This window comes from Amborella trichopoda, chromosome 11 (assembly GCF_054954075.1).
Source record: "Amborella trichopoda isolate Santa Cruz 75 chromosome 11, AtrichopodaSantaCruz75HAP2 v2.0, whole genome shotgun sequence".
Classification (NCBI taxonomy): domain Eukaryota; kingdom Viridiplantae; phylum Streptophyta; class Magnoliopsida; order Amborellales; family Amborellaceae; genus Amborella; species Amborella trichopoda.
Window position 1 is genome coordinate 39,279,740 of NC_142346.1, and position 27,821 is coordinate 39,307,560.

Sequence of the window (27,821 nt, forward strand, 5' to 3'; positions counted from 1 at the left end):
CTGGAAATTTTTGTGATAGCCTTAAATGTATTTGTATCTGTAATTATAGAAGCTAAAGTTAAAAAGTAGTGTAGATCCATCAGATCTATGAAAACTTTAAAATCTTGAAAACTGACGGTCCAAAAATGCAATACAAGATGCACTATTTCCAAAATTTAAAATCCATTTTTTCTCATGTCCATGCATCTTGATATGGAGATGACCAATTTGAAGATATTTGGGCACTAAAACAACCTCTTCTAGTGAAATTTTTGAGGTGGGCTCTAATTTGATTGTTTAGAGCCTCAACTGTATATAAACTTTATTCTTATTTATATTTGGGAAAAGTTTATATAGAGTCGAGGCTCTAAACAATCAAAGTTGAGCCTACCACAAAATTTTCATTAGAAGTGGTTATTTTGATGTCCAAATATCTTCAAATTGATCATCTCGACATCAAGATATATCCACATGAAAAAAAATGGATTTCAAGTTTTCAAAATAGTGTATTTTGTAATGCATTTTTGGACCGTCGATTTTCAAGATTTTCAAGTTTTCTTAGATCTGTCGATCTACACTATTTTTGAAGCTTTAAACTTTATAAATAAATATAAAAATATATTTCAAGTCAATATATAAAGATTTCCAATATTGAAACCACATTTCTCGACACTATTTGAAGGTAGGCTCTAATTTGATTGTTTAGAGCCTTGGCTCTATACAAACTTCACCTTTTATATTTTAGGGAAAATTACAAAAACCCCCCCAAAATACACTATTTATGCAACTTACCCCCATCCAAACATTTCCTCACACTTTTTCCCCAAAACAAGCTTTCCTCGAAAAAAACCTCCCAAGGTAAAAATTTGCAATTTTTTGGACATAAATGCCCGTACCGTTCAATAAAAATTCAATTGGCGGTCCTAAGTTACGTATTACCGAAGCGAAAAATAACTCCGCTGGATTGCTTTATAATGATTGCAGGATCGCAATAGGCACTGTTGGAGAGCTGAAACACTACCGGAGCGAGCAACTTCACTGCCGGAGCGGGCTCCATAGTATTCCCAACTACCGAAGCGCATTCATATAGTGCCAGATCGAAATATGTTCAGAAGGTGTAGTGCCGGAGCGATTTCACATAATGCCAGAGTGAGATCAAACACTGTCGGAGCGCACTTCAACACTGCCAGAGCGATGTGGCTCCAAAAGAGTACTGCCGAAGCGCATGTCTATATCGCCAGAGCGATGATTCTATCGCCGGAGTGACCTACTAAACCGCCAGAGCGCAATGGCTTACTGCCGGAGCGGCTGACATGACTACCAGAGTGCTGTGGCTCCAAAAGCTTGTCTGCAGGAGCGTGTTTCCATATTGCCGGAGCGAGTTGTCTTTATCGCCGGAGCATCTAAATGGATTGCCGGAGCGTTGTGGCTCCAAAAGTTGTACTGCCGGAGCGTGTTTATCTATTGCAGGAGCACGATGTCTTTATTGCCGAACAATGTAAACGGATTGTCGGTGCGCTGTGGCTCCAGTAGCTGTACTGTCGGAGCGTGAAATATGTAATGCCGGAGCAAATTGTTTTAATTGCTACAGCGTTCATGTGGACTGCCGGAGCGATGTGGCTCCAAAGCCTTCAATGCCGGAACATCTATTCTATACTGCCAGAGCGAGTTGTTGGAATGCCGGAGTGACTTCTTATACTGCCGGAGTGCTGTCACTACCTTCGTTTTTTTTTTTTTGGATTTTTGCCTTTTGTGGTGTTGTATGTTAGAAGTGAGTTAGGTGTTTCTCTTTAGTAGTGTTATATGTTAGCCTTTGGTGGTGGGTTTACATTCTATGTAGTGGTCTAATATATTAGCCTTTGGTAGTGTTATATGTTAGCCTTTGGTGGTGCTATATGTTAGCATTTACACTTCTCTTTGATGGCTTTATAGTTTATCACCAAAGCAACAACTAGCATTGCATGAAACCAACCGCATCTGGAAACCAAGTTACATTGTCATAAAAATATATAATCTCCAACTTGATGACTTTCTCATAATTCAAAAGGCAGATAAAAAGAGATCTCTCATTTATGTAACATACCCTTGATTGAACATCTGTTTCAAACATTAATATAAAATCCAAAAATACATATCAAACTCAACATCAAAATATAACCAACCATATCATTTACCTAACATCTGTTTCAAACATACCAATCAAATCCAAAAATGCATATGAATAATGATCAATATCAACCATATTCTTTACTTAACATTTGTTTGAAATATACATATCCAAGATAAAAATAAAAAAACATCAATTTCTCCGCCACAAATTCCACCTCGATTCCTCTTGCAACGCGGATGCTTGAAAGTGATCGATTTTTTTCTTTATTCTTCTCTCATTTTCCTGCTCACTATCACTATAATCTCCTCCATCATCAGCATCCTCTTCTCCATCATCTCCTCCATCATCATCCTCTTATCCGTCATCAGTATCCTCTTCTCCATCATCTCCTCCATTATCATCATCTTCTTCTCTTTCACTTTCATCACCCTACTCACCCTCACTTTCCACGTCTCCACCCAAAGTCCGTGTTATCTCTTCGACAACTCTCTCCATAGAAGTGTTATTTAGTAGCAGATCATGAGCTGTCTGTACATAACGTCTGGAAGCCCTAGCTAAAACTTCACCATTAAGTGCAGCTTGTAGCAACTCTATACATGTATGTCGCTGCAAGTAGATAGTAAAAAAAAACAAAATTGACCATTAGATATATTTTTCATAATTTTAAGATATATTAAAACGATAAAATAAGAAAATACATATAATAAATACTATATCAATCTATTATCTTGGGATTGGCCTACGGAGGGTTGTACATGTGATTGGCTTGCGGAGGGCTGTACATGCGAATGTAACTCCGACGGAGGGCGAAATGGTGTTTTTCTTTACGTAAACATGTTGTACCAGGCTATGTAATCTTCTGTAGGTACTCCACCAGATTTATGTAAGGGTGCCTTAACAACATTACGCTCATGTTGTTTCCAATCTTTTATCTACCTACCCAATTCATTAGTCCAATTTGTAGAATGTACACCAACCTTCTCCCGCCTATCCCACTTGGGTGGCATAGCAGAAATACCTTGCATCTTCTCAAATTGTAGCAACACGCGATCGGGTATATAGTACTCTGCAATATTGAAACTAAAAGGTATGATCGACACATGAAGTACTCTGCAATTTCCTGCGACTCCTCATACGGTTGCCAGGTCAACTACAAAAAAAAAAATGAGATATTAATAACAAGGCAAGACATTCTTAATACATTATCTACTAGATTATAAGCACAGGTTGAATATCTACTACATTATGAGCACACAAGTTATCACACTCCAAGAATTTACAATACTGTTATTCCTGAGATGTGACAGACAAAACATATATACATCTATTGATAGGACAAATTTACAGTGGCGAGGTCTTACAAAGTAAATAAAGAAAGCTAGCACAACAACAGTATCTTCCAAGGTTAATCTTGACTAGCACTCAAAAAGAATCCGCAGTTATCCTGAAAAATGTTTACCATAGTTTGATGAGTTTGGCTACTCAGTAAGTGATCATCATAATCCTAAAAATAATCATGATTGAAAGATATCAATATTTTCCAAAATGAGATCTATTAATAGAAATGCATCAACAGTTTCACTTTCAATAAATGCATAATTAAGTATAATCTGAGTAATTGAAATGCTTATAACACTTTTAAAGGCAGTGCATAATTCAAAGGATTTCAACAAATACCCTACTGGCGTCCCAAGTAGGTCACCTATATACCCCATCAGCGTCCTGATGGGTCCACTTAATCCCTATCGGCGTCCCAGATAGGTCCACTTAATCCCTGCAGGTCTACTTATACTTCACCGGCGTACCGGATGAGTCCACTTAATCCCTACCGGCGTCCTAGATAGGTCCACTTATACCTCACCGGCGAACCGGATGAGTCCACTTGCATACTTAAATTATTTCTAAATCTCTTTAAACATTCGAAAGCAGCAATATCATGTACTCAACATATCACTGAAATCATTAATATGAATTTCACTTAAACCATTAATAACAATCACTCTCTATAACATTTCAAAAATAACCAATCAAATATTTTGGGCTCAAATTTAGAAAGGTAGTAGTTTGTAAAGGCATTCTAGCATAATTGCCAATTTAATATGTATAGAAAAAAACTCTTATAGAAATTCAAGAATACAGAATTATCACAATTTATGGGATATCAATCGACAAATAAACATTTCACAACAATACTATAATCAATTGCAAAAATGTCAATTTTTAAATAATAAGGCAGTCATTTGCACATGAATTTTACAATGTCTAAATATTCAAAACAGTAGAAAGAAATATCACAATTTTACTAAAAGCAGAAATATCACATTTATTTTTAACAATAGACAAGAAAAATAAATTTAATTTACAGCATTCAAAATTTCTAACATAGATAAAATATCACAATTTTTATTAAAAAGATTAATTTTCAAGATAATGAGGTCACGTGCGCATAAAATTTATCGCACCTAAAATTCATGATAATAAGTATAAATAATTATTTCATTTTATTTTTAAAAGAATGGAGTATTTTTCGAGACAATGAGGTCACTTACACACAAAACTTATAAAATAAAGATCCTAGACAGAAATATCACTATTTATTAAAAACAGACTATTTTCAGGAAGACGATGTCACTTACTTACAAATATTTGAGAGGGAGCTTCCGATAAAAATTCGGCTCGAAAGAGGAGTTCACTGTGTTTCGACTAGAGAGAGAGAGATCTCAAAATTTTCTAGGGTGGGAGTGCTCACCTCCCCTATTTAAATTCTTATAACGTATTATTATATTATTTTATTACGCTCTACCTCATACCTGAGGTGTCGCGTTAAGAGTCTGCTTTTAACATACGAAAACCACGTCCACTAAAGGACGTGGCAAGCAGCAAGCAGCAGCAGGCAAAAGCAAAAGTTTAAACCAAAGTAAAAACTTTTGAAAATAGTGATGGTCCCCAAGGCCCATCATACTCAAACAGACCATCACCTATTTAAAAGCATCTTTTCTCTTTTTTTTTTTTTTTTTTTTTTTTTTTTTTGAAATTTTAGGATTGTTACATTCTTCCCCCCTTAAAGAAATTTAGTCCTTTAAATTTGTGTACCTGATTACTGAAAAAGATAGGGGTATTTTTCTCTGATTTCGTCTTCTCGTTCCCAAGTCGACTCTTCTCTTGAATGATACTGCCATAATACACGGACCAAAGGAATCTCCTTTTTACGCAACACTTGCACCATTCTATCCCGTATCAAAATTGGCTGCTCAATGAAGGATAGGTCCTTCTTGATCGGTAAAGGTTCATATTTTAAGATATGGGATGGGTCGGGCTGATATTTTCGTAGTGAAGATACATGAAAGACATTATGGACATTTGCCAATTCAGGTGGTAAGGCAAGTCTATAAGCGACACCTTCGATTCTTTCTAGGATTTCAAATGGTCCGATGTAACGTGGGCTCAACTTTCTTTTCTTGCCGAATCTCATAATGCCCTTTATTGGTGAGATTTTTAGGAAAACTCGATCACTTTCCTCAAATTCAAGATCTCTCCTTCGGTTATCGGCATAACTCTTTTGCCGACACTGAGCTGTCCTGAGCCTTTTACGAATTAATGCTATTTTATCTGTGGTTATCTGGACAATTTCTGGCCCCATAAGCTTTCTTTCACCAACCTCGTCCCAACATATGGGTGACCTGCATTTCCTTCCATACAAGGCTTCATATGGTGCCATCTGAATACTGGCTTGGAAGCTATTATTATAAGCAAACTCAATTAAGGGTAAATGGTCATCCCAGCTTCCTGTAAGGTCAATAACACAGGCCCTCAGCATATCTTCCAAGTTTTGGATGGTCCTCTCCGATTGTCCATCAGTTTGGAGGTGAAAGGCAGTACTAAAGGTGAGCCTCGTCCCCATGGCTGACTGTAGTCTAACCCAAAATTTAGAAGTAAACCGAGTATCCCTGTCCGATATAATACTGACAGGAACTCCATGCAATCACACTATTTCCTTAATGTACAACTGAGCCAGTCGATCCAAAGTGTACGTCGTGCGAATCGGTAGAAAGTGGGCAGCTTTGGTCAACCGGTCCACGATGACCCAAATGATATCATGTCCTGAATTTGTTCTAGGCAAGCCAGAGACAAAATCTATAGATATGTGCTCCCACTTCCATTCTGGCACGGGTAAAGGCTGCAACAACCCAGCGGGCCTTTGATGTTCAGCTTTTACTTGCTGGCATGTTAGGCATTTAGACACAAATAGTGCTACCTCTTTTTTCATATTATTCCACCAAAAGGTTTTCTTCAGGTCCTGATACATTTTAATACTTCCGAGATGTATCGTATAACGAGAATGATGTGCTTCTTCTAAGATAGCTTTCTTTACACTCTTATCATTCGGGACACAAACCCGACCTTTGAATCTTAGCAAATCCTCACTACATATAGAGAATTCATCTCTCTTTCCTTGCTTCACCTCTTCTATAATTGTTATAAGCTGAGGGTCTTTCTTTTGTGCCAATCGAATCTGTTGGATTAATTGGGGTTCCGCCTTAATATTGGCAATCATACTTACCACACCATTAATGGACGGAGTTGGATGTCAATCCACTATTTCCTCTAACAATCGCATTCTTGGATCATTAGATGAGCTAAGACTCCCGTAGATTTTCTACTTAGAGCGTCGGCCATAACGTTAGCTTTTCCTGAATGATAATGGATTATACAATCATAATCTTTTAAGAAATCCATCCATCTTATCTGTCGCATATTTAAATCCTTTTGAGAGAAAAGGTATTTCAAACTCTTATGATCCGTGTATATTACGAATTGCTCACCATAGAGATAATGCCTCCATATTTTCAAAGCGAATACTATTGCAGCTAGCTCCAAATCATGAATTGGATATTTTTTCTCATATTCTTTCAACTGTCTGGATGCATATGCCACTACTTTCCCATATTGCATTAATACACAGCTCAAACCTTTATGTGAAGCATTACTATAAATCACAAATCCGCCACTCCCCTCAGGAATAGTTAAAATAGGTGCTGAAGTTAATCAAACTTTTAGTTCTTGAAAACTCTCCTCACATTCACTTGTCCACTCAAATTTGACATTTTTCTGTGTCAATCGAGTCAACGGGATTGCGATTCCAGGAAATCCTTCTACAAATTTTCTGTAATATCCTGCCAATCCCAAAAAGCTTCGAACTTCAGTCACATTACTTGGTTGTTTCCAATTAACAACGGCTTCAACCTTTGAAGAATCAACTGATAGACCTTCCTTTGATATGACATGTCCTAAAAATGTCACTTGTTCAAGCCAAAATTCGCATTTACTAAGTTTGGCATACAATTTCTTTTCTCTTAATATTTGCAATACCATTCTTACATGCTGTTCATGTTCCTTCTGATTCTTGAAATAAATTAAAATATCATCGACGAATACCACAGTAAATTTATCCAAAAAGGGCTTAAAGATCCGATTCATCAAATCCATAAATGCAGCTGGTGCATTGGTTAATTCAAAAGGCATGATTAAAAATTCATAATGGCCATACCTTGTTCTGAAAGCTGTCTTGAGTACATCTTCACTTTTAATCTTAAGCTGATGGTATCCAGATCTAAGATCAATTTTTGAAAACACTTGTGATCCTTGCAATTGATCAAATAAATCATCAATTTTAGGTAATGGATACTTATTTTTCACTGTCACTTGGTTCAAGTGTTTATAATCAATACACAATCTCATAGTCCCATCTCTCTTTTTGGCAAACAGTACTGGAGCACCCCAAGGTGACACATTGGGCCTGATAAAACCTTTATCTAATAATTCTTCCAATTGTTGTTTCAGTTCTTTAAGTTCTGCAGGAGCCATTCTGTAAGGTGCCTTAGAAATTGGTGCTACCCCTGGCAATAATTCAATGGAGAATTCAATTTCCCTGTCAGGCGGTAATCCTGGCAATTCTTCAGGAAAAACGTCGAGAAATTCTCGGATAACCGGAGTGGTATCCAAATTTATTTCTTCCTTCCTATCTTCTTTGATATAGGCAAGAAAGCCTTGACACCCTTTTCGAAGGAGGCGATTAGCTCGAATACAAGAGATTAAATATGATGGGGAGTCTTCTTTGACACCATTGAAGTAAAATACTGGTTGATTCGGAATACTAAAGGTAACAATTTTCTTATAACAATCAATACTTGCATAGTATGCAGAAAGCCAATCCATGCCTAAGATTACATCAAAATCTTGAATTTCCAGGAGTATTAAATCAACCAACAGTTCCTTTTCTTCCATCTTTATTACACATGATTTATACATTATATTGGTGTTAATTGAATCTCCCATCGGTGTGGCTACTTCTATAATGTATTCTAATTGTTCTGGTTCTACCTTTAAGTGGCATGCAAAGTGTTGTGACACAAATGAATGAGTAGATCCAGGATCAATCAAAACATGAGCTACTTTTTGGAAGATAGTAAGAGTACCTTGGATCACTGATTTTGAGGCCTGAGCGTCTTGCTCGGTAATCGCAAATACTCTTCCTTTCATCTGAAGCTTTGGAGCTATCTCTTCCTGCTTTGGAAGCTGTTGTGTCTGTAAGCTAGGACATTGTTTAATCTAGTGTCCCAATTTTCCACATTTAAAACAGGCTTCGGTATTCCAATAACAAGGGCTTGATCCATGATTTTTCCCACATTTTCTACATGGTTCTATTGGGTTTTGAAATGGCGAGGGCCTTGGCTTCTTGTTTGGCCTTTCAAACTGTTGTCGATTAGATGATGTAGGTCTAACATGACTGTTCTGATTTTTTTTCTTTTGGTAATCTTCAAAATCTTTTTCGACAATTTGGGCACGATCCACTATTTCAGCATAAGTTCTTAATTTCAAGACTGATATTTTGCTTCTAATAGCTGGCCTGAGACCCCTTTCAAATTTCTTCACCTTTCTTGCCTCATTGTTAATCATATGTGGTGCAAACCTGGCCAATTCAGTAAACTTGGCTTCGTACTGTGCTACTGTCCTATTTCCTTGGATTAATTCTAGAAATTCCATTTCTTTTTGGTCTCGAATAAAATCTGGGAAATATTTTTTATTAAATGCCTCTAGAAATACTTCCCAAGTCAAGGTTTTATTTTCTTTGACCAATACTTCTTTTGCCATTCGCCACCAGTGTTGTGCCTCACCTTCTAACATAAAAACTGCCAAGGCCACCTTCCTATCATCAGGACATTCCATAACCTCGAATATTTTTTCCAATTGCATAATCCATCCCTCGGCTTCCAGTGGGTTTACAGCACCCTTGAAAGAAGGTGGGTTTAATTTCTTAAATTGTTCGATATTGCTCCCACCATTTCCTGTAACTGACTGCCTGGGTGGATTGTTGTTTTCCATCTGATGTTGCATTAGAGCAACCATATTTTCCAAGGCTTTGTGAATTCCTTCCATATTGGCTTCAGCTATTCTGGATCTTGACTTTATCCCTGTCTGTACACACAATAAATGTGATTTTAAGTACATTCTTTTAAAATTTCCTAATGATCTTAAACCTATTGCTCTGATACCATAATTGTCACACTCCAAGAATTTACAATACTGTTATTTCTGAGATGTAACAGACAAAACATATATACATCTATTGATAGGACAAATTTACAGTGGCGAGGTCTTACAAAGTAAATAAAGAAAGCTAACACAACAACAGTATCTTCCAAGGTTGATCTTGACTAGCACTCAAAATAAATCCGTAGTTATCCTGAAAAATGTTTACCATAGTTTGATGAGTTTGGCTACTCAGTAAGTGATCATCATCATCCTAAAAATAATCATGATTGAAAGATATCAATATTTTCCAAAATGAGATCTATTAACAGAAATGCATCAACAGTTTCACTTTCAATAAATGCATAATTAAGTATAATCCGAGTAATTGAAATGCTTATAACACTTTTAACGGCAGTGCATAATTCAAAGGATTTCACAAAATACCCTATTGGCGTCCCAGGTAGGTCACCTATATACCCCATCAGCGTCCTGATGGGCCCACTTAATCCCTATCGGCGTCCCAGATAGGTCCACTTAATCCCTGCAGGTCCACTTATACCTCACCGGCGTACCGGATGAGTCCACTTAATCCCTACCGGCGTCCCAGATAGGTCCACTTATACTTCACCGGCGAACCGGATGAGTCCACTTGCATACTTAAATTATTTCTAAATCTCTTTAAACATTCGAAAGCAGCAATATCATGTACTCAACATATCACTGAAATCATTAATATGAATTTCACTTAAACCATTAATAACAGCCACTCTCTATAACATTTCAAAAATAACCAATCAAATATTTTGGGCTCAAATTTAGAACGGTAGAAGTTTGTAAAGGCATTCTAGTATAATTGCCAATTTAATATGTATAGAAAAAAACTCTTATAGAAATTCAAGAATATAGAATTATCACAATTTGTGGGATATCAATCCACAAATAAACATTTCACAACAATACTATAATCAATTGCAAAAATGTCAATTTTTAAATAATAAGGCAGTCATTTGCACATGAATTTTACAATGTCTAAATATTCAAAACAGTAGAAAGAAATATCACAATTTTACTAAAAGCAGAAATATCACATTTATTTTTAACAATAGACAAGAAAAATAAATTTAATTTACAGCATTCAAAATTTCTAACATAGATAAAATATCACAATTTTTATTAAAAAGATTATTTTTCAAGATAATGAGGTCACGTGCGCATAAAATTTATCGCGCCTAAAATTCATGATAATAAGCAGAAATAATTATTTCATTTTATTTTTAAAAGAATGGAGTATTTTTCGAGACAATGAGGTCACTTACACGCAAAACTTATAAAATAAAGATCCTAGACAGAAATATCACTATTTATTAAAAACAGACTATTTTTCAGGAAGACGATGTCACTTACTCACAAATATTTGAGAGGGAGCTTTCAATAAAAATTCGGTTCGAAAGAGGAGTTCATTGTATTTCGACCAGAGAGAGAGAGATCTCAAAATTTTCTAGGGTGGGAGTGCTCACCTCCCCTATTTAAATTCTTATAACGTATTATTATATTATTTTATTACGCTCTACCTCATACCTGAGGTGTCGCGTCAAGAGTCTGCTTTTAACATACGAAAACCATGTCCACTAAAGGACGTGGCAAGCAGCAAGCAGCAGCAGGCAAAAGCAGCAGGCAAAAGCAAAAGTTTAAACCAAAGTAAAAACTTTTGAAAATAGTGATGGTCCCCAAGGACCATCATACTCAAACAGACCATCACCTATTTAAAAGCATCTTTTCTCTTCTTTTTTTTTTTTTTTTTTTTTTTTGAAATTTTAGGATTGTTACACAAGCCAAGCATTAACCATATTAAACGAGATATTATCAAATGAGATGTTTTTGTGGCGTACTTGTTTCTTCCACATGCAAGCCTTAGGCATCTTTGGGTTGATGACCAATGCTGGCTTGGTAGCTAGAGCTCGAAAATGCTCATAGATCCAGCACTGTAGAAAAAGAAAAAAAGCAAGAAGCCTATATAATAGAGATAGTGAGAAATGCCTGTAGTAAGGTTGCTGACCCACTGATTATTTTTCCCACCTGCTACCTTAGACAAGGAACGATACAAGAAAGCAAGAGCTGCAGCACCCCATGCATACTTCCCTGCCTCATAAAAATATCGAAACAATTGCAGATATATTGAAAGTGTCGATCCTTTAAATGAGTCAGCAAATATAGTTGTTCCAACTAAATAAAGGAGACATGCTCGTGTGTATTGCGTGAGTTGTAATTTGGTGGTTTTTTTGGTAGTTAGCCGAATCGACTCAACCATGTATGATTTAGACGCATCGGGGTGATATCTTTAGTGCAATCTCCCAAATACTCCTTGACAAAAACAATATAGTTTTCAGGCCTGATGTTGGTTACAGGCTTTCCTGTCATGGGTATCCTTAATATCTGCCATACATCGTATAATATTGGAGTCATTTCACCGATGCCCTCACTAGGTTGCAATCGATATGCGAGACCCCAATATCCATCAATGGGCTCAACCCAGTCTTATGAATTAGAGTTACCTGTTGTTGATCGAGCTTCCATTTTGCTAAGGCTTGAGTTGATTCATTAATACGAAGTATATTTCTCTCCTAAAATGAAAATTAACAAGAAATTGCAATACTCAGTCACATGAGAAATACCTAATTAATGTAAATCACTAACTAAAACAAATAGATCATTGTACCTCATGCCTTTGACCTTATGAAGTGGATGGCTCCCTTGTGCCTCGTAGTTGTTCCGGGTCTTGTATTACTAATTATATTTTCATAATTGGCATAAAAAGTTAACCACAAGTAGCATATTCAATAAGAAAAGAAATAAAATATTGGCATATCCAATCCAATAAAAAAATAGATGGAACAATGGTACATCCAATATATGTGAGCTAATCTCGCTAAATGAATTAAAATGAAACAAACACTATAAACAAACACCATTAATATCCACTAATAAGTAGTATATCCAATAAAAAAGAGCGAGACAAGTGGCATATACAATATATGTACTGACAAAAATATATGTAATGACAAAATTTCCTATAAGTGGTCGCTACAATTTAAAAAGACAAAATAAAGAAGATAACTAAAAAAAGGTCCTTCAAGTAGGTGCTTTACATGTTGCCTTGCTGTGACTAGTTCCTTTGCACCTACTACAGTGAATAGGTTGTACTGGTACTTCCTGCAACTCGATGCGCTTCTTTTTAGGTTGGCCAGGGGGCCGTCTTGAGTGAGGTGAAAGTACTCTTATTCCATCTAGATAAAGTTGTCTACGCATACGCCCAGATAGATCGATCAAGGTAACTGGCACGATAGGTTCAGAATATGTTTCACAAAACTTTACAACCGTGAAATAGTCTTTACAATAGTCAACGAAATCCCTATTCATCCATTGAAGGCTTTACAAGCATGTTTGCAGGGCAAACCCGTAATTTGTCAACCTTGACATTCACATTCTTGTGCAATTATATTTACCTTATAATTCATGCGATCATCTCTTGCTTCAAACACTGCTCTATTTGATACAGTGACCTTAACGGACAGGGATTGCTTTATGATTTTTCTCAGTTCGTTTTGCGCGTATGGGGTAACTGTTGTAGTCCAAGTTTCAGCTTCCAAGCTGCGGGTGACCATTAGTTTCATGATTTGCCTTCTAATCAAGTCAACATACTGAAGAATTAGCATGTCGTCACGTGCTTCTAGAATCCACTTGTTATATGACTCAGCCACATCGGTTGTTACTTGATATCAGTAGGCAAAGTATTTTACAATTGCCTTCTTAATATCAGTAGGTATGTCTTTACTTCCTTCTTGAAATTCTCCACTAAATGACGCTCACAAAAGGCATGATGGGCATTCTAAAAAACTTGACAAACATTATCAACTAGGCCAGGGTGTCTATCAGACAAAAAAACTATTTCACGATCTATCCCAATAGCAATCTTTAGAGATTCCAAAGACCATAACCAGTTGTCGGTACTTTCGGCATCCACAATAGCGAATGCAACATGAAACATTTGTTCTTCCCCATCGAGTGAGTTGGCAGCAAGTAAAGTTCCAAGGTATCGTGCCTTCAGTGATGTCCCATCGAGAAATATCAGTGGACGACATTCACTTTTGAAGCCATGTATTGAGCCATAAAAGCTTAAGAACATTCAACAAAGTATGCCATCTTGCCATACTTGTCCTATGGTATAACTATCAGGATTCGTCTCCATTACTCAGTTTACATGTGCGGGTAACTGGTTGTATGCCTCATCGTACGAACCATGTATGTCTTTGATGACAATTTCTTTCCTTCGTCAATCCTTGCAATAGGGTATTTCTAGCCCATAATCTCAAGACAAATCATTCGTGATTTTTTTGGCCTTGTAATGCGCAGTGTCTCTTAATTTATCCTTGATTAATGATGCAATAAATTTTTGTAACGCTCTTCTCTGTACATCATTGCTTGTTCCAATATTACATGAGTGTTCTCTTTTCCATGTTTTGATGCTAACGACAATCGTCTTAACAAACTTTGAAGCGTATATCTCCCATTTGCATCTGTCACCCTTGCATTTCGCCCTTACGCGATACCCCTCATTTTTAACAAGACGGTAACTGAGAAAGTGTGCTATAGCAAACTTGCTAAGGGCTTCTCGGAAGTCATCTGGAGATTCAAATTGTTGGCCTATACCGGTAAGTGCATCATCTCATGAACTAAGCAACCTTGGTGCATTACTTTGTTCAGAACTAGAGACCAAAACATTAGAGGTTTGGAGGGGTCTGACCTCTTCGATTGTCCTAGTATTATGTGAAGTACTTCGATCCCATCAATTACATAAACCAATATATCATTCGCGCCTTCATGTGCATGCAACATTATCTCAATATCATCGTCAATGAATAGATTCATAATAAATCTTCTATTTCTCGGGATAAAATGCCTCAATGATATCAAATGTATATCTAGCGAGAAACGCTCTACTGTGTACTTTTGCAGGTCATCTAACCTAGTTCTACTTTCAATCATAAATGTACGTATATCACTACCAATATAATCCAAAGTCTCATCGATATTTGATTGAAGTTCTCCACAAAAAATACAATAAATCAATCTTCTATTACTCATTTTCTTTTGTCCTGCACAAGATTTGTAATAATGTACACCCCACAGATAAACAAATCCAATGATTATCTGAATACAACACTAATGACTTTGTGGATATAAACATAGACTAATAAATGATTCCAATGCATTTAAAACCCAATCCTAAAGTTCTTGTAGATAAACAATACCATCTCTAAGCTACAATTCAATCTAACAATATAGATAAACACAATTATGATGCAAAGGAGTTAAAAATCAAAATTGCTCAATGACAACAGGAAATGGAAGCAATTGTGATGCAAAGGAATTGCTTCATGGAAATAATTGAGTATAGGTGTTCACACAAGCAATTCTTCAGTTAATATACGATCATTGTCAAATGATCTAAAACCCATTTCCAAAGCACAATAGTAAATTCATTTACCTGTTCTCTTCTAGTGAGTTCACTTAATATCTCTTCTTGTCATTATACAATTAATATCTCACCCTATTTGTCACTCTCAGTATGAACTTCATACTATCTCACCTAAATCCTCACTCTAAGAATTAATAAAGTCCAATTAATATCTCTTTTAGTCATTATACAACAACTCTCACCCTAATCGTCACTCTCAATATCAACTTCATCCTATCTCACCCTAATCATCACTCTAAGAATTCTAAAATGGTAGAATTGAACATAAATAAAGTCTAATTAATATCTCTTCTAACAATTATACAACAGCTATCTCATCATAATCTTCACTCTCAGTATCAACTCTCATTATACAACAAAGGTGTCAGTTGAACCTTTGAAAATGAATAACATGCTTCCCATACGAGATTTACAGTGCTTATAAAGAATAAATTCGGCAACTAGAATATCATAGCATATTCATTTTTCATTCCAATTGGAGAGAGAGAGAGAAATATGCTTCATGATATGAAACAAGACCTCGATTTTATATGTTGAGCTAGATAAAAATATGCAAAGAAACCAAAAGACAATAATACAGCAACATGTCTTAATTATTTATGCCCGATTTAATCGATGTAATAGAATACTCAAGGGATAAAGGACAATGTGAGGATATGAAGAAACGGGAAAGACCCTCCTCTTCCACAACATTCCCATCACATTCAAGAACTCTTTGAATACATTTACAAACCAATGCAATCGCCCATAAAGAAGAAATAGTGCCTCCTCAGAGGAAGATGGGGAGTAAACAATCACAAAATGACAAGCTCAAATAATACCATGAAACTAAGAATATAATATATCAATTTGGACTGAAATTGTTATTAAATTAGTTAAAAAGAAAAAACAACTGAGTAAGAGAAATGTCAATCCCCATAAAGAGAGAGAAAAAACCAAAGCATTCATTGTCACTGCCGAATCAAATACAAAGTTTCGAAGAACAATAACCCAACAAGAGATTCGAGCGATTTTATTAAATACAACAAATACAACAAATTTCGAAGAACGATTCATTGTCAATACCAAATCAAATACAACCCAACAACAAATTCATTGTCAATGCCAAATCAAATACAACAGATTCATTGTTATTGCCAAATCAAATAACTCAATGCCAAATCAAATACAACAGATTCATTGTCAATGCCAAATCAAATACAACAAATTTCGAACAACAATAACCCAACAACAGATTCGAGCGATTTTATTAAATAAATATGTAAATATGCTCTGTTTTATATGAAATAAAATAAATAAAAATTTACCTTATATGGGGCTGATTTGGGGTAAGCTAAAAATGGAAATAGGGCTATCGGGTTTGGGCTGGGAAAAGATTTTGAGAGCCCAATGGTATCTTTTGAAGAGAGAGACGGAAAGAGCTCGGGCCTTAGTTTGGGCGTTCCTTCGAAGAGAGAGAGGGAGAGAGCTTTTAACCCACGAAAGAGAGCATGAGAGGGGGCTTGGGCCGTAGAGAGAGAGTGAGAGGAGGGGGCTCGAGATGGAGAGAGAAAGCGAGAGATGGAGAGGAGCTCGGGCCGTGAGGGAGAAGGCGTGGGAAAAACAAAGCTTTTGGGTGAAAGAAAACTATGCGGAGAAAAAAGGTATGAAGAGAAAATGATATTTTGAACCTTTTTTATTTTTATTTATTTTTGGGTTGGGGGGTTTTTGCCAAGATAACTCCTTAAAAGGGAAAAAAAAAGATGAGAGAAAAAAGTTAGAGGGGAATAAATTGAGTGAATAGTTTATATTGGAGGGATTTTTATAATTTTCCCCATATTTTATGTATTTTTAAAATTTCCAATTCTTGTTCAGAATCGGGCGAAGCAGACAGGGAATTGCTTCGGTTTTTCCTACGAAAATGGAAGTGGGCTCCCAGGTGAATGTGACAACACGTGAAAGTCCTCACACTCTCATTAACTCACTTTATTTCCAAAAACACAGACCTGTACCTGCTCTCTCACGAAAGCTCCCTCACCCCTCCCTCTCTAAATGGAAGCCCCCCGCTATCATGCCTTTACCCTCTCCTTCATCTTCTTCTTCTTCTTTTGCTTGCTTCCTTTTCAGATTGGAGTTGCAGAAAGAGAGAGGGAGTGAAGAGAGAGAATGGGGAGGGGGAAGATTGAGATAAAGCGGATAGAGAACTCGGCGAACAGGCAGGTGACTTATTCGAAGAGGAAGAGCGGAATACTGAAGAAGGCCAAGGAGATTTCGGTTCTATGCGATGCCAAGGTCTCCCTCGTCATATTCTCCAGTGCTGGCAAAATGTCCGAGTTTTGCAGTCCATCCATCGAGTATCTCTCTCTCTTCTTTGGGTTTCCTATTGTTTTTGGGTTTAGTCTCTCTCTGTTTTTTGTTTCATTTGTCTCTGGGTTCTCATTATTTCCTGTTTAGATTCTTTTGTTTGTTGGGTTTTCCTCTCTCTCTCTCTCTCTCTCTCTCTCTCTCTCTCTCTCTCTCTCTCTCCTCTGTTTTAAGAATTAAGCTTTTCGGGTTTGGATTTCCTCTGTTTCGGGATTGAAGGTTGAAGAATATGCTAGAAGAGTACCAGAGGACTTCAGGGAAAAAGTTATGGGATTCCCGTCATGAGGTAACTCCTCTCTCTCTCTCTCTCTCTCTCTACATTGCTGTTTCCGGCTGTTTGCGAGTAATGGGTGGTGGTGTAGTATTTGAGCACAGAGGTAGATAGGATGAAGAAAGACAACGAACAGATGAGGATTGAGTTGAGGTAAATTTCAAGTTTTTTTTTTGTGACCAGAGTTAAATTTCAAGTGATTGGGATTTTAAGTTGTCTGAAATCTTTTGAATTACTTACTGATGCATATGGGTTTGATGTGTAATTTGTTTTGAAGGCACTTGATGGGAGAAGATCTCAACTCATTGACGCCCCATGAACTCAATAGGATTGAGGACTCCCTGCAAATGGGCCTCTCCAGTGTTCGTGCTAAACAGGTCTGCTAAAGTTTTTCTTGAATTGGATCAGAGACATTATCTCTTATATCCAGGTTCCTCAACCTTTTTTTGCCTCTCTCTCTGGCTTTACAGATGGAACACATTCGCACCAGGACTGAGATGCTAAAAAACAACGTAATGTTATCTCTGTCTCTCTGATGCTCGAAAATAATGTAGTTTCACCTTTTCTCTCAGCTGTTAAAAAATATCTAGTAATTCACCTCTCCCTTAAATGTTGAACCAATAATGTAATAACCCCAACATCCATCTCTCTCTTTTATGGAAATAATTCATGGGCGACTGCATCAGCAATGGATGTGTGAGATTACTCTTTTTCAGGAAAGGATTCTCGAAGATCAGAACAAACAATTGAAGTACATAATGGTAACTCCTTTTGCATGTTTTAGTCTTTCAAATTAAGATTAAGACACCAAGAGATGAGACCAACGCTTACTTTCATCATCATTGGAGCCTTATCCCGACTGACCAACACTTCGTTTCACTAAACCAGCATCAGATTGAAGGTGGTGATGAAGCGGAGCGCAGGTATCAAAACCAACAGAACGGAAGGGATTATCCTCAGCAAGCTCTCACTGCATTTCGTGTGCAACCCATCCAACCCAATCTTCAGCAGAATAAATAGACACCTAAAAAGTTTGTTTCACCATGCTATTTCTGATTTTTGGCTTTCTATTTCTAGTTTTTGGTCATCTATTTCATGGTATTAAATCCAAGAAGTTTTGGTTTCTATTTAAAATTCTTGGCTATCTATTTCATACTGTTAAATTCAAGAAATTCGAATGTCTTAATACTAATGATATCTCCCCTTTCTCTTGTAGGTGATGCACTACCTTGAACAAAATCTAGTAGATCTGTTTGTTAGACCTGAAATAGTTTGGTTTGGGGAGAAGACTCTTTATATGCATGCACCTTGGACTTAGTTTTAATTTGTTGACAAGGAACAAGCTTGTTTATGTTTTCGGGAGCTTTTGGGCAATAGAAAGAGGCATCTCTTTTATTAGCATCAGTTGAATGCTAGATCATGGATAGAGTTCTCATATATGTAAGACATGGTTTGCTGAAGCAAGATTATTATCCCTAATTCTCTATTATATGTTAGGTTAAGCCATTTATGCCAAAGTGAAATTGGTTTCTTTACAACTTGGTTTTCTAGGAGAATTAGAATAATTATTTATGTTGCATTTGGATAGGGGTGGCAATTCAGGTCCATCCGAATCGGGTACAGATCCAGGTTCATGTTTTGGACCCGGCGGGTCGTTTCGGGTCTAGGTCTAGCTTGGACCTTGTCGGGTTGGGTCGGTTCGGGTCCGACACGCCCCTGACCCAACCAGGTATAAAATATGTTGAATATATATTATACAATGTAATTTTTTTTTTTTTAAAAAAATATTCATAATCCAAGTGCAGGATCCACGCCCAAATGACACCGACCCGTTGCCATCCCTACATTTGGAAAACTATCATTTGTTTTAGAGACTGCTGGGAATATTGTGTAGGAGTAGCAATTTGTTTGTGAGCGGCTAATGGAATCTGTATTAATCTCTTGGACATGAATAAGGGGATTCTTGTCAATTGATCTCACACCATCTAGGAGTACTCCAATCTTCTGTCACATTAGAAGCCATACACCGGAAGGATTGCGATTAGCAACAACACCTATGCTATTACCTTGTATAACATCGTGCTAACTGCATGTGACATATTTCTTGGATCGATTTGTAAACATTGTTAATAATGTGTTACTGGATTTGAGTTTTTGTGCCTCAAACCGTGGTTTGAAACAAAGGTGAATTTTGAGGCATTTATCGTCTATAGGAAACTGAATCCCTCTCCAAAAAGGTTGCGGAGGATCCAAGCTGAAAAGAATAAGAATGGCCGCAGGCTGTAGACACACATTATCATCAAATATTGGATCTTTATAAAATAGATTTTCCTTTGCTTTGCTTAGTTTTTGGGAAAATTAAATTTGTACTTTCTAAGCATCCTCCCCCTTCAATATTTTTGATGCCACTATTAAACCCAACCTATTTTTCTTTACAACCATCCCCAAAAGTAAAAAGTTATTTTTTTGGGCCAAAATAGCCCACATTTTAACCCATGACTTTAAAACGTGATGCCCAACATGTGACAGTCTAGCACAAAAATATGCTGGACTGTCTCTATATCAAGTTGTGCCTGTCCAACAGATTTTGTGCCAGACAAATCGACACATTTTTATGCCGGACTGACACATGTTGGGCATCGCATATTGGAATCATGGGTTAAAACCTATGGGGGTACTTTGGCCTAAAAAAATTAACTTTTTTACTTGGTAGGGCTAGTTACAAAGAAAAATAGTGTTGGGGTAACTAGTGTAGTATAGTAAGTGTTGGGGAGGAGGATGTTTAATTAGTACAATTTTTTTTTTTTTTTTTTTTTTTTTTGGGTTTTTTTTGGGGGGGGGGGGGAAGGGGAGGGGTGAGTTTTGTAATTTTTAAGCAGAACAAAGCAAAATGTATTTTACAAAGATCCAATATTAGATGTTAATAAGTACCAGCTGCCTGCAGCTATTTTTATTCTTTTCAACTTGGACCCTTTGCAACCCTTCTTGGATAGGGATTTGGCATCCTAGAGAGGCTAAATGCCTCAAAATTCATATTTATTTCAAACCAGAGTTCGGGTAACAACAATGCAAATCCAAGGTCACATTATTAACCATGTTTTCAAATCCATCCAAAAAAAAATGTAACATGCAGTTGGCCAAATGTTATACATGGTAATAGCACATCTTGCTACTAATCACAACTGTAAACAGGTATTAGGCCTGTTGTTTTAATGCCTTTAATGTGACAGAAAATTGGAGCATTCCTAGATGGTATGAGCCAAACTCGATAAGAACAGCTTAGAGAGAGAGAGAATAGAAACCACAGCCCAAAAGGAGGGTATTTTAGTAAAAATATTGTCGATTTTTTTTACTTTGAGGATAGTTGCAAATATAAAAAATTTTAGGGTTAGGAGTGTGATTTGTAAAATATTGGCGGGTTGTATGCCCTAGAAAATATAATTTTCCCTTTTCTTTGTTCTTTCAGTTGAATTATATTTTGCTGCATAATCTCCACGTATATGCTGAGTAATTATGTTGCTAAATTAGTAATGATGTATCAATCATTCTTTAACTTGAATTGTAAGTTGGTAGTAAATTCCTCCAAACTTTAATTGTTACGTAAAACCGATTCATCTGATTTTTCAAATCAACCTAAACAGAGTGTGAAGACTTTGGTTTCAAACCACAAAGAATCAGCTATTTTGTCTAATCATCACAAAAGATTGTTTGGATTAATTACAAGATTGTTTGGGTTAATGTTTTTGTTTATCAGTGACTTGGGATAATTTCAATCTATTGAAATTAAAATTTCCCCCTTAATATTTGCTGAAAGAGTTCGGATGACCAAAGGTTTCTTGACAGATTTTTGCCACGATTATGACCTAATCTTACATATGGTGTAGTTTTGATTCTTGCCCCATGTAGCTATAATAGATGAACTCTAGATTTTTTGTCTATAAAACCCCACATTTGAGTTTAAAAGTTGAAAGAAATGCAATCAAAGATGCGAAACTCTGCTCTCGCGAGTTTTCATTGTGGTTATATGAAGATAGGGCTATGTGATTTCTCAACAATTTCCTTGTATTTCCGCTTCTCTGCGATCCTCAGCCAAGAAGTACCAATTCTAGCCAATAGGCAAAACAGTTTCAGGCTCCTTAGTCCCTTGAAGGCTCTCAAGAGACTTCAGCTCTGAGAGTTTTTTAGCAATTGTTTCTCACATCCCATTTTAATCCTAAGAGATTACATGCTTAAGACTTGATTGCATTACAGAGAAAGTTTGTGTTGAGAGCATCTAATACTTCGTAGATAGTGAGAGCATCCCATGACTCTCGATCTCATCGAAGCGCAAGCAACTTTCTTTCAAGAAAGAACGAGCTTTTCTACTCTAAGCATGCTGTTCTATTGAGAAGAGTTCTCTTTGCGACTTCGATTGTTTATGGTTTTCATGACTTACTATGACTAGGATTTGCTTTTGAGTGGCTCTGACTCATATGAGACCTTATCTCTATACCTCTAGGTTGGCTGCTTCCCAAGGCTTAGAAGCTATGCTTTGACCTCGGTTAAAGTTTTGATACTCAGACATTGGACTATGAACAAGCTTCTCAGTTTGTCAGAAGATCATTGAGTATCATTCCCGCAGTTTGGTAGTTGTTTTGAGAAGTTTCCGGAGCTTAAAGGCTCCCTATGACTCTTGGCCATGGTTAACTAGGAACTCTTAGTTTCTTTGAGAAATACGGAGCTTAAAGGCTCCCTATGACTCTTGGCCATGGTTAACTAGGAACTCTTAGTTTGGGGCCCTTGTTTTTTTTGTGGTTTGCACTTGCTGAGGCCACAACTTTATTATAATTTCATTCCATCATAGTGGCAGAATACATTCACAATGTTCAGCCTCAAAACTTGTGCAACTTGCCACAGTAAATACATTGTGCACAAATTCTTACTGCAGTTCCCACTGTTTCAAGAAATTGTAGCCTCAATTTAATGTTGTGGATGTTTCAAAAAAAAAAAAACAAAAAAGAAAGAAAGAAAGAAGAAATTAGGGTTGTATATTGGATATTACTTTTGTAGTATTGTATTAAGGCTTTAATTGACCCTAAAGCCAACAATTTTGAAGTATTAGACACAAACAGATGTTTCCAATGCGTTGAAGTTCATGAATCAAGATCTAGTCAAACTAGACAGGTTTCACATGGTGGATCTAAATGAAGGCAGCAAAATGTATTCCTGCTAATCGCTCTTAGGTAGCATATATGTTGAAAGTTCTTTGTCCGGTTCGATAAGCTTCTACAGTAGATTCAATGCTGATTGATGCCTATTCGGATACTTCAATAGACCCTACAATTGGACCCCTCAATTCCACAGGCTCAAGCTTAGTAGCACCTTTAGGACCAGATCCGGCCATTCTTAAAGGCTCAAGAAGCATAAATCTAATGGTTTGAGGATTACAAAATTTGTTCTTTAGGTGTATTCTGGTATTAGAACATCCATTGAACCATACATATCGACCGTTCTCGAAAACAGGCTTAAATCCTAGGGATAGGAAATCAGTGCCTCATTTTATTAAAAAAACCCTTCAAAGGCAGAGTAGATGGTGGTTCCTAGCCAATGATGACCTGCCAAGCACCAAAGCAAAGGGTTACCCACTTTGATGGGAATTAGAAAGCCAATAACATATACAATGATGGAAAATTGTCAAAAAAGTCAGAATATTGCAGGAAAGCTAACAACATTGAGGTCAATTTTGGAGAATCCTCATATTTTACGTTAGGGGACCTTACAATTAAAGGTCGTGAGCTTTAGGATCGATTTTAATCCTAAACACACGATCGAATAACTGATAGGAGTAGTCGGTCAAACCCTATCAAGACGAATGCAAGTGGGCCCTAAAATTAACCAAAATCTAATCTAAGGAACCCCTAAGATATCTCCAAAATTAGACCTTTCTAATATCAGGAGGCTGAGATTGCAAGTGGCAATCTTTACAGCATGAATAGTAACCTGGGTAGCACGGAAAAGTAGGTCGATTTACAAAGAGAGCCTTGGAAATCAGTACCCAACAAAGCTGAAATTCAAAGGTATGATAAGAAAAAGTCATCAAAGAACTATTATGCACTGTTTGGTACCATATCATTTGGTTCCATACACTAGCATACTATTCAATGCTAACCAAAGTTATTATGCAATGTTGCCCAAAATTGCAAAAATTGCAATTCAACGAATATATGAAAAGGGCATATCTTGAAGGGAAACGTTTATATAGAGCATAGGCTCTAAACAATCAGATTAGAGCCCACCTAAAAAATTTCACTGGAAGGTTGTTTTGATGCCCAAATATCCTCATATTGATCACTTCGACATCAAGATGAATGGACATGAGAAAAATGGAATGCAAGTTTTGAAAATAGTGTATCTTGTAATTCGTTTTGGACCATCAATACTCAAGATTTTCAAGTTTTCATAGATCTGCTTGATCTACACTATTATTTAAGCTTTAAATTTTATAATTAGAGATGAAAATATATTTGAAGGCTGTCATAAAGATTTTCAGTATTGAAACCACATTTCTCAACACCATTTGAAGGTGGGCTCTATTTTGATTGTTTAGAGCCTCAGCTCGATACAAACTATCTTGAATGCCCTTTGTGATCCTCTCTTTGACTTGTACTCTAACTTGCACTTAGCTAATGAACCATGTGAAGCCCAGGAAGCCTTAGACAAAATTGGTAGAGGGATGTCTTCCATATGTAAACTACCAGACCTGAGGAGGCCCAAGCTTGATCCTAAGACTTTCAAGCATGTTTTTATAGGTTATGTTGTTAAAAGCAAGGTCTATAGACTTTTAGACCTGGATTGATGAAAAATGATTGCAAGGTCTTGATAGGATTTGAGCAACTACAATTGAAATTAACTATGGATGCAAAATTCATTCAACATTATAACCAACATTAAGACCTACAAAACATGAGGGATTGTTTAGAAAGAGATTATTTATCTTTGGAAAATAGTTTCATAGGGCTGCAGTCCTATCAAAATAAGTAAAGCCTCACTTTATAACTCATAAAAGTTTACAATTCAAGTGTTGAAACACCTTTAAATCGATCATCTCAGCTTGAACATTATGCTTGTGCAAAAAAATTAGTATCTTAAATTCTAAAAATAGTATATATTGCAATAAATCATCTAGACCATTCATTTTTCTCTAAAATTAAGTGGTAACAGATCCGCATGATCTATACCATTTTTTGAGTTTCAATATTGTCAGTGTTGGAAATTAATTTTAAAGCCATCATAAAGATTTCCAGTGCTGAAAGTACTTTTCAGATGTGGATTTGAGGTGAGGTTTTATTTTCTTTTCAAAAAACTTAAGCCATCCATCTGTTTTTGTACAAAGAGGTCGCAATCATTCTTGCCCATTAATTAAATAAATTTTGCATCCCTTCTAGAATAAGACTGGAATCATAGTTAATTTCCTTGGAAGCCTAGACCTGTTCTTGTATATACTATGATTGTGTAATTGTTGTGTATAGTGCTCACTTGTGGCATAGTTTATTGAGACAATTACTCTAGGATTGAGTAACAATCGTAGATGATACCACATCTCACCACTACTAGGAAAAGTATCTCGTCCACATGATGTGGACAGGTGTAAGGGTGCACAAGCACCAAATGGTTGAGATTTTAAAATACTATATTAACAACCAAAATCTTATTTTTATTTTTATACAAATAATATTTATCTAAATTTTGAGGTGTAGGTTTATTTTTATAAACATAACTAAATAAAAATGACTAAAAAATATTTTAAATAGAAAAATGATCAAAATATCTATCAATTTATTTTAATCACCATTTTTTTATTTAAAATATTTTTTTATTATTTCTATTAAATTCTCTTATTAAAATGAATCTAAAGTCAAAATCTTAGATTAATGTCATTTTTAAATTAAAAAATCAAGAACAAAAATAAAAATCATTTTTTACCCCCCCCCCCTGGATCTTAACTAGTGAAGGAGATGATCCCAACTCCTAGGTTCATGGACATTTCACTTGTATGACATTGAGAACATTTTGATGTAATCTATTGGACAAAACTATTATTTCATACCTCATCTCTGGGTGTGTGGTACCAAAGCCTGCAACTTGTTGCGAGGTTGAGCTTCAGTTTTAATGATTCCAGTCACCTAGATGAAGGGACATAGGTGGGGGGACTGAGTCACAACGCCATTTCCCATAGATTCTTCTACATGAGTGTGAAATTTTGGCCGATATTACCTGGATTTGCTTATGACGGTAAGATATGGTGTACCCAAATGCTTAGGAACAAAGAGAGCCAAAGCCAGAGGACATAGTTCCATATTCATCCATTCACTATCTAGGATGGTATTCAGCATAAAATTTTGTGGAAATTCAAGTTTCAAGGATATTTTCACTAAAATATTATTGTTTATGATTTGCCAACTCATTGTTTAAGTAGCTGCAAAACAGGTGGGGATTGTTAGTTTTAAATTGGATTAATTGGTGTAAAAACCAACGAAAATTTGGGATCTGGGTTTCAAAAATGTGAATATTCTGTGTTTGATAAACACAGATGAATATTTGAATTGAGCTATCTATTTATCTATAAGGTATGACAAGTTTGAATGGTGTTAGTATTCACATATTTAGCTGCATTGCTATCTTTTATTGAATGGTGCAGTTTGTATAAGATTTCAACCTTATATATTCACATGTGTTAATATTCCTGAGAAAAGGCACGAGATGATGACATGTACCAACTTTTGTGAAGTATACACCTTGTTTAAGATTATATGTTGAAGATGTCCCCGTAAGCTTGAGTTTTAAAGGCGTTAAAAGGACCATAAAGTCATGAAAGGAGCCTGAAAATGACCTGTTTGGTAAAATAATATAATTGATACATGTCACCATCTCAATGGGACGCACCTAAAAAAAATTTAAGTATTATTTTCAAAAAATAAGATGACCAGAATACCTCTAAAGTTTTAAGGGTATTTTAATCATTTTATTTTATCAAGAAATTTCTTTTTGTATGTGTGAGCTCAAGAGAGCATTGGAAGCCCCGAATTTGGTGTCAATATCATGTTTAGAAAAATAAATAAAAATAAAATCGTGTTTAGGCATGACATTGTGATTGAGGCCATCTCAGCCATCCATTCATATTGGATGGTTAGGAGATGGGGGATATAGGAAAAATATATATGGATGGGGTTGTACAGTAAGTTTTCCCTATCAGTTATTGAGTCTTTGATGAGGGCTGAGACAGGTTTAAGTCCCATTTGATTATTTGCCCAGTTTGAATAGGCCACCCAACCATGTTTCAGCTAGAAGGAAGCCGATAACTGTTTTAATGTTTCTCATGTTTTAAGTGGCTGTTTGGAAACTTTGGATAGCCCTCCTAATCATGTTGTGGAAGCTTTTTATGCTCTACTACAAAGTACAAACATTGAATGTAGCATCACTCTCTTGTTATATTTGTAAGTACTAGTGGATGCTAATTTGTGAACAAGTTAAAAACCAATTTTTTCCAGTTTGTGTCCATTCATATAGTGCTTTTGTATGTTGAACAGCACACAAACAGGACCATAAACAAATTGGTCTTTCAAACTTGGGCCTTCTGTTAATGCAGGGTCTTTGGGAACCATTCGCTTACAAAACTATGAACCTCATATATCGAAATCTCACTCAAGATCGTATATATAGTTGATTAGATACGGAATATATGAATACAACAACAAAAACTTGTATGAGTTACAAAGTAAACTTTAAAGGCACACTATAGACATGCAATTTATATTGTGTTCACCCTTAATGGGCTACATCCATGATCTCGATAAGTAGAAATATTTTATCTCAATGAATGTTGCAACTTTTGGTTTCACAAGGTCTATCTCTATCTAAACATTAGCAAAACCCTCACTAACCTTCCTTTCTAAATCTACTCACTTAGACCATACAACATCACCAATCAACCTCCTCTTTTCTACCATTCTAACGCTCACAGAAAAAAAAATCCTAACAACAATTGAATTACAATCTATAGATGTGGAAAG

The 27,821-nt window shown here is 36.2% G+C and overlaps 1 protein-coding gene and 1 long non-coding RNA gene across 4 annotated transcripts; one reads left to right on the plus strand and one right to left on the minus strand.

The window, feature by feature from the left end:
• Positions 1 to 2,048: 2,048 nt before the first annotated feature.
• LOC110007482 (uncharacterized) lies at positions 2,049 to 16,919 on the minus strand. Of its 2 annotated transcripts, XR_016044051.1 has the most exons (5): positions 16,466 to 16,919; positions 12,339 to 12,406; positions 12,175 to 12,243; positions 2,845 to 3,239; positions 2,049 to 2,695 (listed from the first exon to the last, which is right to left on the minus strand). It is a non-coding gene; the product is annotated as an uncharacterized LOC110007482 (long non-coding RNA). The 2 variants fall into 2 exon arrangements; XR_016044050.1 differs by lacking the exons at positions 12,175 to 12,243; positions 12,339 to 12,406; positions 16,466 to 16,919 and adding an exon at positions 3,451 to 3,535.
• A 328-nt stretch (positions 16,920 to 17,247) lies between these two features.
• On the plus strand, positions 17,248 to 19,289 carry PI (K-box region and MADS-box transcription factor family protein). 2 transcript variants are annotated; one of them, XM_088851479.1, is made up of 8 exons: positions 17,248 to 17,491; positions 17,721 to 17,787; positions 17,864 to 17,925; positions 18,050 to 18,149; positions 18,243 to 18,284; positions 18,459 to 18,533; positions 18,661 to 18,803; positions 18,989 to 19,289. In XM_088851479.1, the coding sequence occupies exons 1-7, from the start codon at positions 17,304 to 17,306 to the stop codon at positions 18,790 to 18,792; spliced, it is 666 nt and encodes a 221-aa protein (XP_088707605.1). In that variant the 5' UTR covers positions 17,248 to 17,303; the 3' UTR covers positions 18,793 to 18,803; positions 18,989 to 19,289. The 2 variants fall into 2 exon arrangements, with proteins under 2 accessions (XP_088707605.1, XP_088707606.1); XM_088851480.1 differs by having other exon boundaries at positions 18,489 to 18,533.
• The last annotated feature ends 8,532 nt before the right edge of the window (positions 19,290 to 27,821 follow it).

What these genes read in the sequence shown, in the direction of transcription:
- PI (XM_088851479.1), top strand. Translation starts at nt 17,304, where the DNA reads ATGGGGAGGGGGAAGATTGAGATAAAGCGGATAGAGAACTCGGCGAAC. An exon ending in TTTTGCAGTCCATCCATCGA is followed by an intron (nt 17,492 to 17,720) that starts GTATCTCTCTCT and finishes TCGGGATTGAAG; the next exon opens with GTTGAAGAATATGCTAGAAG. An exon ending in TATGGGATTCCCGTCATGAG is followed by an intron (nt 17,788 to 17,863) that starts GTAACTCCTCTC and finishes GTGGTGGTGTAG; the next exon opens with TATTTGAGCACAGAGGTAGA.